Below are 17,055 nucleotides of genomic sequence, written 5' to 3'. Positions count from 1 at the left end.
TAGAAAAGCCAGAAAATATACTACAATTCATCATGTCACCACATGCAAATAAATATGAAGAAGATCTCTACGTGTGTTCTTGAGTGGTTATATAGCAAGAACCTTAAGACAGACCTGGTTGAGTTATGGGGGAATTATCTGGAAAACCAAGATGGAGACCTCAGTTCTAAGCTGGAAAATATCAACTATTATAAGACTATTCCCTTTAATCAATGAACTTCCTGAAGTAAAATGTTGATTTGGATTAATACTTTATTCAATAAAAATGCAGTTTTGATTGATCTGAAACTATTCACAAATTTGACCTAAATGAATTTAATAGTTTTGTCCAAAAAAATGTTTGGGGCTAGATTCACATGGGGACTAGGTGCCATTCACCAAATGGCCAGAGGAGGTTGTGGTGGTACCACCTCCCACCTGTCAGGAATCAGGGCCTGCAGTACAGCCAGTCTCTGGGAAACCTACTGAGGGCTGCCTGATTGGCTACACAGCCTGACTGATTTGACAAGTCAGCAGAGCACCTCTTAAGCCTAGCAGCAATTCAGCAGCTGCTCTGAGCACTTGCCTGTGGCTGTGATAGCTCTTGTGCCTGGTTGTTCCCAGCCCTACTCCTGCCTTGGCTCATTCCAGATAACCTGGTTCTGATGCTTGGCTCTGACTCTGGCTGTGAACTTTGGCTCTGACACCTGGCTTCTGACCGTGGGATCCAACTCCTGGCTACTGAAGCCTATGTTCAGCCACTAGGCAAAAGACCTGCTCTAACCACAAGGCACAAGTGCCCATGCCCCAGTCTTTGACCCACCTTATAACTTTTATCTTAGTGTTAGGGCACTCACATGGAATGTAGAATATTACCAAATTATTTTGTTTTTATGAATAAGGACAAAAAAACCCTAGCTATAGCTTTATTGATGACCTTCAGTTCTCCACACACCTATCAATAACTTTTATAACCATTAACTTCGTCAAATTAATTGCTTTGGCATCAGGAATTAACTAAGAAATTATATGAGACCAGCATGTGAAGTGCAGAAAACTATAAAACAAGCCTAGAATTGAAATGTCCTCCAAAAGTCAACGGCAGAAGTCCCACAGACTGAACAGCTTCCTCTGAACTTTGGGCACAATGTGAGGCTCCCCTCCTTTTGTAATTTCTTGGCACATAGTACAAAAGATTTGTCAGAGTTGCACTGGCTGCATTCCTATCTTGAAAGGATCACATCAAGAGACAGTCAAAAGGGGGGTCATTATCAATGTGCATTCAGTCCTTGGCTCTCTAAGAATGTCACTTGTATTTCTGCTTTTTCTGATGTTGACATTTGTCCACAGAAAATAGATTATTGCCACCAATTCATATTATTATTGCCTAGTGAAAAGCCATTCATTGGTAACAGCTTGTGACTACCACTTGTGGCCTTGGATAGAACTACCTACCAATATGTGAAGGCTTTGTTACCCATTATCAATGATCTAAGATTGAATGTGACAGATTTTCTCTACCTATACCTCTTAAATAAAGGGACTGCTTCATATGTGATAGTCAGAATAAAGATAGTTCATGACTGAACAGTTTCAGTCAGTTATTCTTTATCACATTTCTTGTGAGATCAAAGTATTTCTTCTTCTTTGGCTGTATAGCGCTCTCTAGTACACACACACACACACACACTCTTCAAAGACAGTGCTTTCCTGCTCAAGAGACCAGCCCCTCTCTTTCATGTTTTCTTTTCACAACTAAGCCATGGTCAGGGCTGTCAGTTTGTGAAGTGTGGATAAGAATGGACTTGATTTGAGCGGTCAGTTGCTAGTTCTCCCCTCTAGGCGACTGAGTTCAATCTGTCTTTTATATCTTTTCCAGAATCTTCTGGAGTCCAGCTGGATCCATGAATCTTTAGGGACTAACCAAAATATAACTATCATTTTGGTTCTATCACAGGAATAACATTCAGTTTTAAGCATGCTTTATGTTTACCCTCACTGACTATCTAAGTTCAGAAGGGACCATCATGATCATCTAGTCTAATTACCTGCACATTGCAGTTCACAGAATTTCACACACCAACTCCTGTAGACTTATAACCTCTGGCTGAGTTACTGAAGTCATCAAATCATGATTTAAAGATGTCAAGTGACAGAGAATCCACCGTTTATACTAGTTTAAACCTACAAGTGACCCATGCCCCATGCTGCAGAGGAAGAAAAAAAAGAAACTAGTGTCTCTGCCAATCTGACACAGGGGAAAATTTCTTCCCTTTCCCAAATATGGCAATCAGTTAAACCCTGAGCATGTGGGCAAGACCCACCAGCCACACACCTAGGAAAGAATTCTCTGAACTATGAAGAGTTAACTATCTAAAACCTAGGGAGACCAATTTGTAATTATATATCTTGAGACTTGGAACCTGTAAAATAATCTCATTGTTTATATCAAATATCTTTTCTCAATTATTTAATTTTCTCAATTATTATCTGATTTGAGTGAGGTGCACTCAGTACTGGACCAGGTGATGCAGGGTACCTGGTTTTAAACTACCTTTTGTAGCCTATGGATTCTATAACCAATCAGGGACCAACCTGGTTCCCCCAGTAAGCTGTAGCAACTCAAAGACTACTCTCTTTTACACATGGTTTCCCACATCCCCAACTGGTTGTTCTGATAAATGGAGATAGCCAGAGTGGAGACATATCCCTGATTCATCCTGTTTCCTCAAGAAATCTGCTGTGTTCCAGGGGCCAGGAGAGAGTGTTTAACCTAGCTCTCCATCAGCCAGGGATCACCTTAGACAAGAGGAACTGGCAGAAGACCAGGTAACTGGCTTTTCAGCTGCCACGGCACCTCAGTGCTCCTGGAGTTGGAGTGAGAATTTGGTCCAACACATTTTGGTATATAATATAAATGACATTGGTACAGCCTAGAAAGCAGAAGCTTTCAACGAGCAACCTCATTTCAATGTAATCCCCAAGAGAAAACAAAATAGCTGTTTTAATTTTAGTCGACAAAGAATTTGAATAAGCACTTTCCCCACACAATAAGAATAGATTATTAAAAAAAAACCAAAAAGACTGACCCAATAAATGTAAAGACATACCTGAAAGGCTGGCATTGATGTTAAAAACAAAAACAAAATTTAAATATTTATCTGAAATATGTACATAATCCTGATTTATCATCATCTTTTTTTATTTCTAAAGTATTCCACTGAAGGTCTTTTATTGGCATTCAGTCAATAAGATTTAAAACTAAATTACAATGCAATATCAGATACAGATAATAGCAGCAGCTTATACTGTACATTCAAATATTAACTAAAGTAAAATTCTGTGACCAAATTAGCAAAGCAGAAGCTACTCCACTAAGATGTCAAAACTTCTGGTGGTCTTTCTGTTGCCCACTGGTAAGTGTGTGCTACATATTCCCTTCTGTGCCCAATACACAAAGGATCCGAGTCTATTTCAGATCCAACTAGCTTTGGAGTTCTCCAGTTCAATCCTTGGTGCTTTGGACAAGATAGAGGAAAGGAATAGAATTTTGCAATCAGTTTGATTGGAAGCGAGATCAGTCCTGAAGAGTATCTCTATCAGTGTTGGTGTTTTGATGAGCCAACAAGTGGTGCAAGGACAGGGCTTTCCACCTGTAATCACTTGGACTGCACCTAGTAGTACCTCTCTGAACCCATAAATATCCTTAGGATCCCAAATTTTTCTGCCTCACCAACATTCTACTCACTGCTTATGGGCCTGATCATACAATCATTCAAGTCAATGGCAAAACTCTGATCTGAATGATGCAGGATCAGGGAGGGCCTCAGTGTTTTAGGCTCTTATGGATTGGACTTTGAAAGGAAACTACCACTTCAATTTCTGTACACAGCTCTGCCACTTTTTAAACTATATGGAATTTAGGGAATTAAGGGAAAAAATTAGTGCTACCTTTGTATATTACCTATCCAAACAAGAAAAAATTGCATTTAAGTCCTCCATGTACACTGTCAAAATAATCAAATTAAATATTTAAAAAATAAAAAAACAATTAAAAAAGAAGGAATTCCAAAGGAAGATATTTATTCCAAATCTCTGCCCACCCCTTCACACTCTAGTTTAGATTCTCCACTTTCTCACAGGACGTTATATCAGGAGTAACGCCATAGATGTCCATGGAACTACATTCATGTATAACCAGTAATTGAGAAGTGAGTCAAACTATTGGTGTTAATCTCAATAGACCTAATAAATGCATCACTTTCTAAGATTATTTTTGTCTTTAAAAAACAACAAAATAATGAAGCTGTGATTGAAATGTCTTAACTCTCTTGTTTAAGGCAAGGCTGTTCTTTGTATGGAGCTACAAAAACAGTGAGAAGATTACATTTTTCTCAACCTTACTCCAATTAAACTAGGTATTAACACAGCTCAGAAACATGATACTAGTAGACTTTTTTATGGATGTTTGTTTAGAAATATCGTTTCACACACTGGAGACAATTAAATTAGGACTGTCAAGCGATTAAAAAAATAATTGTGCTATTAAAAAATAATAGAATACCATTTATTTAAATATTTTTGGTGTTTTCTACATTTTCAAATATATTAATTTCAATTACAACACAGAATACAAAGTGTACAGTGCTCACTTTATATTTATTTTTATTACAAATATTTGCACTGTAAAAAACAAAAGAAATAACATTTTTCAGTTCACCTAAAACAAGTACTGTAATGTAGTCTCTTTATCTGAAAGTTGAACTTGCAAATGTAGCATTTTTTAAAAAAACAAAATACCCTCCTGTCATAAACAGATAAGAAAGGTTAATAGCACAGAAGTACTTTATATCTCTTTGACTATAAAGGGTTAATAAGTTCAGTAAGCCTGGCTGTCACCTGACCAGAGGACCAATCAGGAGACAGGATACTTTCAAATCTTGAGGGAGGGAAGTTTCTGTGTGTGCTGTTAGAATTTGGTTGTTGTTCACTCTGGGGGCTCAGAGTGACCAGACGTGCAACCAGGTCTCTCTCCAATCTCCCTGATACAGGTTCTTATAGATCCAGAATAGTGAGTACTAGGTAGATAAAGCGAGTTAGGCTTATGTTTGTTTTCTTTATTTGCAAATGTGTATTTGGCTGAAAGGAGTTCAAATTGGTATTTTGGTGAAAGGATTTTAATTTGTACTTGTATACTTAGGCTGGGAGGGTATTCCCAGTGTCTACAGCTAAAGACCCTGTACCTATTCCATTTTAAATTTACAAAGATAATTTTTACTGTTTTTTCTCTCTTAATTAAAAGCTTTTCTTGTTTAAGAACCTAATTTTTTTTTTATTCTGGTGTGAGACCCCAGGGGACAGGGTCTGGATTCACCAGGGAATTGGTGGGGAGAAAGGAGGGAAGGGGGAGAGAGAGGCTAATCTCTCTCTGTGTCAGGATTACTGTCTCTCTCAGGAAGAGTCTGGGAGGGGGAAAGAGAAGGAGAGGGGAAGGTGAATTGACCTCTCTGTTCTGTGATTCAAGGAGTTTGAATCACAGTGATCTTCCAGGGTAACCCAGGGAGGGGAAGTCTGGGAGAGGTAAAGGTGGGGGAAAGGGTTTGCTTTTTTTGTGTTAAGACCCAGAGGGTCTGGGTCTTGCGGGGTCCCCGGGCAAGGTTTTGAGGGGACCAGAGTGTACCAGGCACTGGAATTCCTGGTTGGTGGCAGCGCTACAGGTTCTAAGCTGGTAATTGAGCTTAGAGGAATTCATGCTGGTACCCCATCTTTTGGACGCTAAGGTTCAGAGTGGGGAATTGTACCATGACACCTCCCCACCCGCATTCAAAAATAAAACAATGTAAAACTTTAGAGCCTACAAATCCAGTCAGTCCTACTTCTTTTTAGCCAATCACTCAGACAGACAAATTTGTTTACATTTGCAGAAGATAATGCTGCCTGCTTCTTAATTACAATGTCACCTGAAAGTGAGAACAGGCATTTGGATGGCACTGTTGTAGCCGGTGTCGCAAGAAATTTACATGCTAGATGAGCTAAACATTTATATGTCCCTTGATGCTTCAACCACCATTCCAGAGGAGGTGTCCATGCTGATGATGGGGTCTGCTCAATAATAATCCAAAGCAGTGTGAACCGACGCATGTTCATTTTCATCATCTGAGTCAGATGCCACCAGGAGAAGGTTGATTTTCTTTTTTGGTGGTTTGGGTTCTGTAGTTTCCACATCAGAGTGTTGCTCCTCACCTCATCCCTCTCAGATTTTGGAAGATACTTCAGATTCTTAAACTTTGGGTCGAGTGCTGTAGCTATCTTTAGAAATTTTTCATTGGTATCTTCTTTGCATGGTGTCAAATTTACAGTGAAAGTGTTAAAACAAACAACATGTGCTGGGTCCTCATCCAAGAGAGCTATAATATGAAATATATGGCAGAATGCAGGTAGAACTGCAGGATACATACAAGTCTCTCCCAGGGAGTTCAGTCACAAATTTAATAACACACTAGTATTTTTAACAAGCGTCGTCAGCATGGAAGCATGTCCTCTGGAATGGTGGCCAAAGCATGAAGGTGCATATGAATGTTTGCATATCTGTCACGTAAATACCTTGCAACACTGGCTATGAAAGTGGCATGCAAACGCCTGTTCTCACTTTCAGGTGACATTGTAATTAAAAAGTGGGCAGCATTATCTCCCATAAATGTAAACAAACTTGTTTCTCTTAGCGATTGGCTAACAGGAAGTAGGACTGACTGGACTTGTAGGCTCTAAAGTTTTACATTGTTTTGTTTTTGAGTGCAGTTATGTAAGAAAAATACATTTGTAAGTTGCACTTTCATGATAGAGATTGCACTATAGTATGAGGTGAATTGAAAAATACTATTTCTTTTATTTTTACAGTGCAAATATTGTAATAAAAAGAGCACTGTACACGTATTCTATTTTGTAATTGAAACAAATTTATTTGAAAATGTAGAAAACAAACAATATTTAAGTTCAATTTGAAGTCTATTTAACAGTGTGATTAATCGTGATTAATTTTTTTGAGTTAATCACATGAGTTAACTGTGATTAATCGACAGTCCTACTTTAAAGCATTCAAAATCATAACTGATACACACACACACACTAGGAATTACACTGCATAAGTAGTAACATTTTAAAACTTAGGTCTAGCAGAATTAACAGATGAGAATCAGTATTCATAATTATGTTAAGTGGGGCTGGATGTGCCAGGGTGCTTGCAGGCTGCAGTGGATTTATTATTCCTCTTAAGGGACAGAAAGCTTGTGTTGTGCTCCCCAGTAATACACAACCACATCAGTACTGATGATCAGAACTGGAATCTTTGCTCTTTAGGATTAGTCAAGCCTATTTATTTTACTGTTGCATTACAGTGGTTCTTGCTGGCTCATGGCCACTTGTTTCTATCTAAATGATTCTTGGTTGCAGTTGCTGGCCTTAAGAGAATGGCAGCAAAGTAGCATTTGTTGAGCTGCTGTTTTTACAGATATTGATATAACTCATTTCAGGTCAATGCCAGTTTCTGGAATGCACAACTTTCCCCCTGAATTCCACCCCCCCCCCCATGGAAAAGAACTATGCTGGGCTCTAGCCACCCTTACCAACATATTTCATCTCCGTCTGAAGCATCACCTCCATGATCAGTTTAGTGGAGCTCTTATTCACATACTTGCTCTTTGCTTACCATGACCATTCACCCTTCTTGACTAGCATGAACCTGCTGCTCCAAAGAAAGTTTTACCTTCAGATCAGAAGAATTTTTGCCTGTCACAACTAAGGTCCCTGCATGCTTAGGAGGGAAAGAATTTATTAATCTTTATCTGATCCAGGTAAGTGCCCCACCCCCCAAAAAACAAATGAAGGGTAAACTTTAACCAGACTCCACCTCCAAATAAGTACATTCTCCAATTTCTTAGGTCCAATCAGCCAAATTTATCATCCTCATAGAAACCATCCTGTGCTAGAGGGAGTTTGTCTGTCAAACTGTAAACCCAATTTTGAATTAGGGCCTCCATTTGGTATTATGTGCTCAACACATGCCAAAGGCAAAATCACTTTGATTTATTCCAGAAGAAGCCCTGCCCAATAACGATGCTTGATACCTCATTGAAGGAGCATCATAGAGGAGACATCACTGAGCAACGTAGACCCATCAACTTTGATTGTATCTCAACTGCTCCTCCCACCCCCCTCCAAAATAAAGGTTTTTCTATACAGGGGCATCAACATGACTGGTGGGTCTCCACCTTCTCAGCCTGAGCACATGACAAAAAGAGACAAAGTCTATACTTAAGAAGTGGTGCCATTCTCTGCAGGGGAAGCCAACCATGGCTATGTGTAAGTGGCACATGCAGGAGAGAAGAAGAAAGGATTGCCTGAAATATAGACATACCTCAGAGTCACAGAAGGCATAAAACACCCTCCCTTGGTCTGATATCTCAATACTTTTTTGTTATTTTGCAAAGTTCTGTAACTGTCAAGTATAACTCTTAAGAGTACAGACACTGTGGTTAAGAACTTCCCTTGCTAAGCCGGTGTTACTTGTTTTCCTGTCATGTTGTCCCCAAAAGGAGTTAAACTAGAAGCCAGAGTTCCCACAGTGAGACAAAACTCTGAAGGAGCACATGTAAGCAAGTAGGAGACTTGGGAGATCTAAAGTACTGGTACCAGGGTCTGGGACAGCTGGACTGCTTAGTCCCATATCACAAGGAAGGGCTCAGACAAGAGGTCTGAGCCTGCTAGTGTGTCCTATAGATCCAGACCAAGAAAGATGACTAGACTCTGCCCAGACCAAGTTGACTTAGAAGCATATTGGGCACAGTGGGTGGGTGCAATTACAACAGACTGTCCTCTCTTGCCACGTCCCCTTAGTGACATCATTATGGGGGGGAAACTAACAATGACCAGTAGTAACAAAACCTCACATGTTGCTATTGCTGCCTCTGATGGATAGGGTGTATATCTCTCCATCAAAGGGTCTTATACTTGCAGTGCCAGGGTTAAGACATTTGGGAAACACAGGGAGGTCACAGGCAGGGGACTTGTATAAACCCTTATTGGTGGTATATGTAAAAGGCTTTAGCCTTGGCCTAAGACTGCTCCCAATGAAGTCAAGCCTCTACACAGCCTAAATCTCCCAGCATTTGCAGCATAATTGACTGATTGGGCCTGCCTGAGCTAATTCAACTCTCTCAGGGCCAGTGTGAGTAGTATACCCATCATGCTACAGTTATAGCGCTGTCCAGTATAACTGATTATAGAGATTAGTTTTAACAAGATAATGTTAAGGCTGATAGCTTGAAGACAGATATAACATATTCTGCTATTTTCAAACTTTTCATGCAAATTATTTTGACATTGCCTTACATAAACTTTATACAAGGAGAACATGGAAAGATCATCAATTACCAACTTACTTTATAAATCATACATGAGACAAGAAAAATGCAATTGCCCCCAGGGTACACAAATTATGTTCTTTTAAAGATTTATTTTTCTTTGAGAACAATAAGTCATCCTTAATAAATGTCAATGCACTGATGTTTTTAACTGAAAGGCAGACAGCACCGTAAAGTATGTCCTACACAGGGGATTATCTATATATTAGATTATTTTTCCTTGATGCTTTTCCAGTCATTAACTTCTGTGGAGAAATAGAAATGTAATTTTGTTCTTGACAGCAAAGGGCTACTTTTGACCAATTGACCATCTTTTCCCTGCAAGGGAAGGAACTTTAATTTAACTTCAATATCTCATCCACTGTGTATTTCAATAGAAGAGATCATGAGTAGTCATTCTACAAGAGTTATGTGTACTAGGTTATGACTAAAAATAAACAGCATCTGCAGAGGATATAACTGATGTAATGAGAAGTGAATTCAGCTCACTCCATTAATATTTACATGGTAAGTTAGGCTTTTAAACAGGTGTTTATTGCATTAACATTTATAGGAATCTTTCTATAATTTTCTATATAAACTTGTTTGCATTTCTGTGAACTCAGTCACAGAATGCCATATACAGTTTGAAAATATACATGTCCCTTATTAAGGCAATGGGAACAAGCATAAATATAATAGAACAAAAACCTTAGATCAGGGGTAGGCAACCTATGGCACGTGTGCCAAAGGTGGCACGCAAGCTGATTTTCAGTGGCACTCACACTGCCTGGATCCTGGCCACCAGTCCGGGGGGCTCTGCATTTTAATTTAATTTTAAATGAAGCTTCTTAAACATTTTTAAAACCTTAATTACTTTACATACAACAATAGTTTAGTTATATAATATAGACTTATAGAAAGAGACCTTCTAAAAACGTTAAAATGTATTACTGGCATGCAAAACTTTAAATTGGAATGAATAAATGAAGACTCGACAAACCACTTCTGAAAGGTTGCCAACCCCGACTTAGACTTTGATCCAAAGTCCCTGGAAGTCAACAGCAGTCCTTCCATTTGGCTTATACTGAGTAAGGTTGTCTAAGATGGACACCTTCATCCCCATCTCACTGTTAACTTATTCCATTAAATCCTTTCTACTGTGTTTTACATAAGCATATTGATAGTCTTTGCAAAGTGAACAGCATCAAATGTATGGGCTGACTGATTAATGTTTAGGTGAAATCCCAAATCTATTTAGCATGTTCAAGCACATACTTTCAAGCTTGTCTGCCTTCAAGAAGCAACTATATACTCCACAAGAGAAAATACCCATAAAAAAGTAGTTTAGTGTGAAAGATTGATAATGGGATTATTGCTCAGACACTCAAAGCTTGATATTTGATATCCTATCAGCCTTTCATTTGTAAGGAAAGCCACAATTGTCCGAGCCTGACATGTTTATCATTGCAAAGCTGAGCCAGTTATCTAAATGTGATAGCTCCTTGGTTTGATAATATTCTATCATGTCTATGGCAATTCATGCAGAGCATGTTAGTGCAATTGTAAATCAAAAGTACATTTCTTATGGTGACTTCTGCTTCTTAGAATACTTCAGTATTTCAATTCAAGAAGTCTTTTCTCTAAACGGATACATCTGGCATGATATGATTTTTTTTTCAGTATAGGAAAAGTATGACACCCCTGTGTTTAGATTTTTCTCAAAGAACCTGTTTTTAACTACAGACCTAGAGAACATAATTTTTAGTATATATACACATTCTCCATATTACATCTCACAAGGGTTTTATAATGACCAGTGTGACACAGGCTTTCACTAGAGATCTTATATGACATTGTTTTGGTGAATTCAGTGGATCTCTGTACCCAGATATACCCCAGTGCTTTCTGCCAGTTGGCATCCAGAGGTTCTTGAGTCACAAGGTATAATTGATTAACTCACCAAAAACTAGCACTACTTTATTCTTAATCAACTCCTACTGTATGTCTAACAGACGCCTTCCAATAGTAGGTGATTACAATATGGAGGGCCACCCAACCTGGCACAGATTTACAGTGCTTTCTCACTGAAGTAAATAGAGTGGTCTGGGATAAAATTTAATTGAGATTTTGTGCCTATATTTTTGTAATCCATAAGAATTACATAACTACATAGAATTGGTTAAGATTTGAGTTTCAAGCTCACCTCTGAATTTCTTCTTATTTGCACATTTGAATCAAGCTGAATCAAAGTAGTGGCTTTATAAATGCCTGGATCATTTAAAAATGACACCTCAATCTAACACAACAATAAATACTAATAATTGTTTTTCTCTCGGGATTAAAATACAGAAGCCCACATATATCACAATCTGTTAAATTCAATTCCTACTCAACAATCATTTAACAAAAAGCATTTGTGACAAAAAAAAAATCACACTGCACAGTTTCTGTATGATTCAGATTGAATAAAAGCAGCTACATGGTATCAAAGAAAATCTCTTACCTGGAAAAGGTGAAGTCAAAACTGGTATTTTGACAGGTGACAGAGTGAGCACATGGCAAGGTTGGATACTTGTAGGTGATGGTCCCTGAGGTGCTTCTGAATCTACGGACACCATGGCAGCTGCTGCAGCTGCAGCAGCTAATGCAATCGTCTGATGACTGCCCACTTGTTTAAGACTATTCTGGCAACCACCTATGGAAGAGTTAAGTAAAATATGTTTTATTTTACATTTGAAACAAATCTTTGTTGGCAAGTTAATACACACACTCTATAAATAATAGTGTTTTTCAATCTTCCTATATTACAATATAAGAAACACCGAAATGTCTTTATTATTATTGCAATATTCGTAGCTTAGTCTTCTACTGGCTGCACATCCAGCCATCCAACTCAATTTCATAGGGCATCAAGATGCATCAGAATTCTATGTTAATACACTGGAGTGGTAGGTGTCATTTTACACAGTCTAAAGGTGCTTCACACGCTGACTCACCCAAGATCACAGGATGTGTATGGTTGAGCCAGTAACTGAACACAGATTTCCCAAGTCCCCGGGGAGCACCTTATCCACCAGACCACCCCTCTACCCTTAACTCATAGCTTTTGTGCCATAGACTGCTTTTTGTGTTATAAATGTCCCTGTATAGTACATTTAAAAATAATAATAATAATGTTTTCATGCTTTCAAATATAGGTTCTAACATAAAGAAATGGTGATTTGTGCATGATTTGAAAACATCATGTATATTGTAATTTATCTATATAGTTATCACAATCACACGAAGAGCTCTGGATGGGGAGGCGGGAGGGCACAATAGTAGCAGCTGCTGTCACTTACCCTATCTTTAGCCTAGGGGAAAGTGCACTGAACCATGAAGAGACCAAGAATTCTAGTTTCACGGAACGGTGTTAGTTCTGTATACTTTATTGTCCTTATAACTGAACAAGGTCTATCTTATAAAGGCAGACAAGTGTCATATACCTATTTTACAAATAAAGTAACCAAGAGGTAGCATGCAGTCCCTTCTGCGAATAGAACCCAGGTATCTAAAATGGCAAGTCTCGTCCACTTCACTATGCTACTTTTTAGGATAAATGTGCTAAATCTTTGTACTTGGGTGATATCTGTAACTACTAGGTCACATTACCATCAGAACTAGGAACAGAATCCTGCATGGACTCTACATTCCAGCATTTCCTGACTTCTGATTTTGTAATTGAACCATTTGTATTTTTTTTATATTACCTATATCTATAGGACTATTCTCCTGTAATTATAGGCATGTAATTGCCATCAATGATACCAAGTTGCATGTACATAGAAGCCCTGCCACTGTAAGCACTCTATCCACAGACAGCCGCCTGATTTAAATGGGATACATTCTTCTCTTCAGGTTCCATTGGCCCTGAAGAGAAGAATGTATCCCGTACTATGTAACATTTACCTTTAACATATAACAAGCTTAGGGAAGACCTTTAGAGCTCAATCACGTCTAAGTATGTTAAATAAACAAGAAAATGAGTAGTAAAAATCCTAAGAAGGAAACCTAATTTGACAAACACCAGCTGTTACCCTCTCAGACACTCTCTATGTATTCAAAAATTAAGCCATCATTAGCTTATTATGTCATTTAGCAAATGTTTTCAGTTCATGTGGAAATCCTTTAGGCAATAAGAGCCAACTGGTAATTCTGCGAAAATCACTATTTGATCAGAGCTGTCACTTTAGGCATTTCACAGGTTTATAGCATTTCTTTTTCCAAATGAATTTGGAGACTAAAGGAACCCTTAGGGCCAGATCCTGGTACATCTTGTGGCCATTTCCCACATGCCTACTGACATAAACCGCCTGAAGAGCTGGCAGAAGTGGCTGTCTAGGGATTCCTCTGACATGGGAGAACCTCTCCTGGCTATATCTCTCCTGCCCTCAGTGAAGGGGGCTTGGCCAAGATAAAAGTGGAAAGGTCAGTAGACCCTGTATTCTGGTGATTTCTGGCAGCTAGAAGAGTCCCTTACATCCATGTACAGCTCACACAACTTGGAGCAGTGCGGAGATTGCTTTGTGTTGTGCATTATGGCTAAGTTAGAGCACACAAAGGTGGCTTTATACCACCACCCTTATGTCTCATTCCACCACTGAGCTTGGTACAGAAGGGTAAGATCTGAGACTCTGACCCTTGGTTCTTACTATACTCCAGTATATTTCTAAAAAAGGTAAAGTAAACCAGTGGCCAAATTTAACAGAGGCATAAGAGGAGTCATTCCACTGAAGTCAACAGAATTGTGAATGTTTTGAATTTAGCTAAACAGGAGAGTGGGCTGTGTGGGTAAAGAGATTTCCTTTAGTATCTATATTTCCTAAGCTTGCACTCCCCTCTTTATTAGTCTCTGTTTGCAATGCAGATATAAGCAAAATATGTTGCCCAAAAAATAGGCTTTACAACATTAGTAACACATACCAAGTTATACAGTAGTTATTTCAAGTAATTTCTGTTATTCCTGATGTTAATGTCAGTTCTAAGATATTTTCTATTAAAAAAACCAACAAAATAACAACCACATGTAAGCCATATATAAGCACGTCCTTGTTAGTGAAACAAGCACATAGGCCAGAGATACACTAGCAAACACAAATACCAAGTCTTTGATATTTCAACCTGCAACAATTGAAAGATAGATTACATCTACCAGGGCCAAAAAGGAAATAGTCAAAAATGGCAAGTCAAACCATCTGATGACAATGATTTTGTTGTGGTTTCTAACACGTCCTTCTGGGATCTCATGGGCCTATGGGTTAAGTTAATCAAATCCTCATCAGTAGTCTGCCTTTGGATAGAGAGTATGTGTTTCCAATTCCAGGGATTTTCTGCTGTCACCAAACACAGCAGAAAAAAAAATTCTATAACTGTTCATGGACAAAGTATATAAAGAAAAGAGACTCTTCTACATTTCCCAAAAGACTGTTGTTAAGCAGGGAGAATGTTCTCTTCTAGCTTGATTTTTTCATTAAAAAAGGATTCTGCAACATAAAGATACAATTCTCAACATGGGTGAAGGAAAGGAACAAAACAACAGTATAGGAACTAGAACAGTGGGCAAACTAAGCCATGCCATCTTCTTCTTAGCGTATGTGCAACGTGCCTCAGATGGCACATGACCAGAATTATCACCAAATTTGGTCCGCTGTTTGGATCATTAGCTTCCCTGGCCCAGGCTGGGTACTAACAGTGAGCGTGACATGAATGCTGATCCATGCTCCCAGCCTTGCCATGAGCACATGTGGGTGAAATTAGTGAAGTGCTGAAAGTTTTCAGGACTTGTGGCCTTTTGTTACCATTTCACCAATCAATTAATAAAGTTTTGGTGTTTTCCCTGCCTTTGATGGAGTTTACTCTCTCTCTGGACAGTATTAAATCATTCCTGGAAGAGAGGGCATATCTAGGGATCCTAATACATCGTTTAGATAAAAAACTTTCTTCTCTGGAACATATCAGATTGTGCCAAATAGCAGATATTTTCAAAAACTTTTCTTAGAACCACCGCTATAAGGTCAACACTCAAATACTTCAAAAGTTGAATAATGTTCTACACTATCATCAGTATATGTCTGAGAAACAAAGACTAATGCTTTTCAGTGATGTTCACTTCTAAGAAGGTTTTTTTAATCTAGAGATGCTTGCTTATCACAGAGGATTTCTATTTAAGTGAGAAAACACATTAATATGTTGCACAGTTCTTTGCCACATCTCTTTACAAGCAGACATCCACCATCTTGCTACAAGATGTTTACCACAGGTTAAGGGGAAAATATTTGTGGGAGGCCTTTGTTAAAAATGATAGCAGCACATTTATGTGTGAAACAACTGAAGAACAAGATAGCAGGGTTAGCCATAAAAACATGAACAAGAAAGGACAAGAGAATCAACCTAAGATTAAAGAAAACAGGGAAGTAGGTAGATAACCCAGGTTCCACAGCAAATACCATTTGATCCCCAAACATCCATTATATAGGCAATTACATGGTAAAGTATCTAGACACACAGCAGCCTACGACTAACTGTTCCTGTTAGACCTGCTTCTTTACTCTCTCACGAGGTTATCTATGTGGTTTTGGAATTCAGGAATTGTCCCTGCTTTCCTGTTCTTGACCCATATGCCTCATGTCCATCTGACAGTTCAGACATGCTGAAGTTCTTACTACAGTGCATGCATGGTGTGTTTAAAGAATGAACCACTATTCCTAAAGACCTACAGGAATAACCAGCCTGAGGAGCCACACAGCATACCACGGATTGTGCTTCATTTAGGTCATGAATTATTTCACTTTTTCTCTTCCACAATAGCATACTTTTTCCATTCACAGTGACTTTGTCCATGACATACAGATAATAAAACAGGATTCTGTACTGCTGTTTTGTCGGCCCAATGTCCTCCCCAACCTCATGTTCCTTTTATGACTTCTTTCTCTGCAGCCATAAAAGGACATATCAGAATGTGCTCTCTCATTATTACTACTATTAACAAACAGTCAAAACCATTACATTTCTTCTTCAGGATCAACAAAAGAGGCTGTTTCTTTTCTTTAACAAAACAGAAATAAGGATTTTGGATGCCACTGGAATTTACAGGTTCAGTCCTATCTGAAGAGGGCAATTCTAGCTTTTCTTTTAAAAAAAAAAAGTTCTTTGTACTATAGAATCTCACTGTGCAAATTAACTGATTAAACTGATTTAAAAATGTTCTGCAGTTTTACAGGTTTACTGTCTGTTTTTTTTAAAATTCTGCCTACAATGGACTTTTCTAAAGATCTTTCCCATAAGATCTACAGAAAAAAATTAAAACAGCAAAATCAAGTCATCCACAAAGGAAAGTAAATTCTGTGACTGCACCAACCAGCAGAGGTGCTGGAACAATTTTTATGGTGGGGGTGCTGAGAGCCATTGAACCAAACTGTAAACCCTGTTTATGGTGGAAACAATTTCATGCCAGGGTGTGCGGCAGTATCCCCAGCACCCCTAATTCCAGCACTTATGTCAAACAGTTAAAAGCCTTTGGAACACTTCAGTCATCTAGGAGGGGTGGAATATCTTAAATAGAGCAGCTTAGTGCTCCTTGCAACTTGCTTTATATCTGTTCATTAGGATTGGTGACATATATGGGGTTTGCTTTTAA

General features: G+C 38.5%; 1 protein-coding gene across 1 annotated transcript in view; it reads right to left on the bottom strand.

Annotated features, from left to right (window-relative positions):
• TCERG1L (transcription elongation regulator 1 like) overlaps positions 1–17,055 on the bottom strand; it is a 220,228-nt gene that overhangs the window by 185,479 nt on the left and 17,694 nt on the right. Inside the window, exon 4 of the mRNA XM_050959457.1 lies at positions 11,884–12,075. Coding sequence (XP_050815414.1) covers positions 11,884–12,075 — 192 coding nt within the window. The remainder of the gene's footprint in view (positions 1–11,883; positions 12,076–17,055) is intronic.

The sequence above is a fragment of the Gopherus flavomarginatus genome, chromosome 6 (assembly GCF_025201925.1).
Source record: "Gopherus flavomarginatus isolate rGopFla2 chromosome 6, rGopFla2.mat.asm, whole genome shotgun sequence".
Classification (NCBI taxonomy): Eukaryota; Metazoa; Chordata; order Testudines; family Testudinidae; genus Gopherus; species Gopherus flavomarginatus.
Note: the sequence above shows the minus strand (reverse complement) of the source record. Positions and strands in the feature narration are given on the sequence as shown.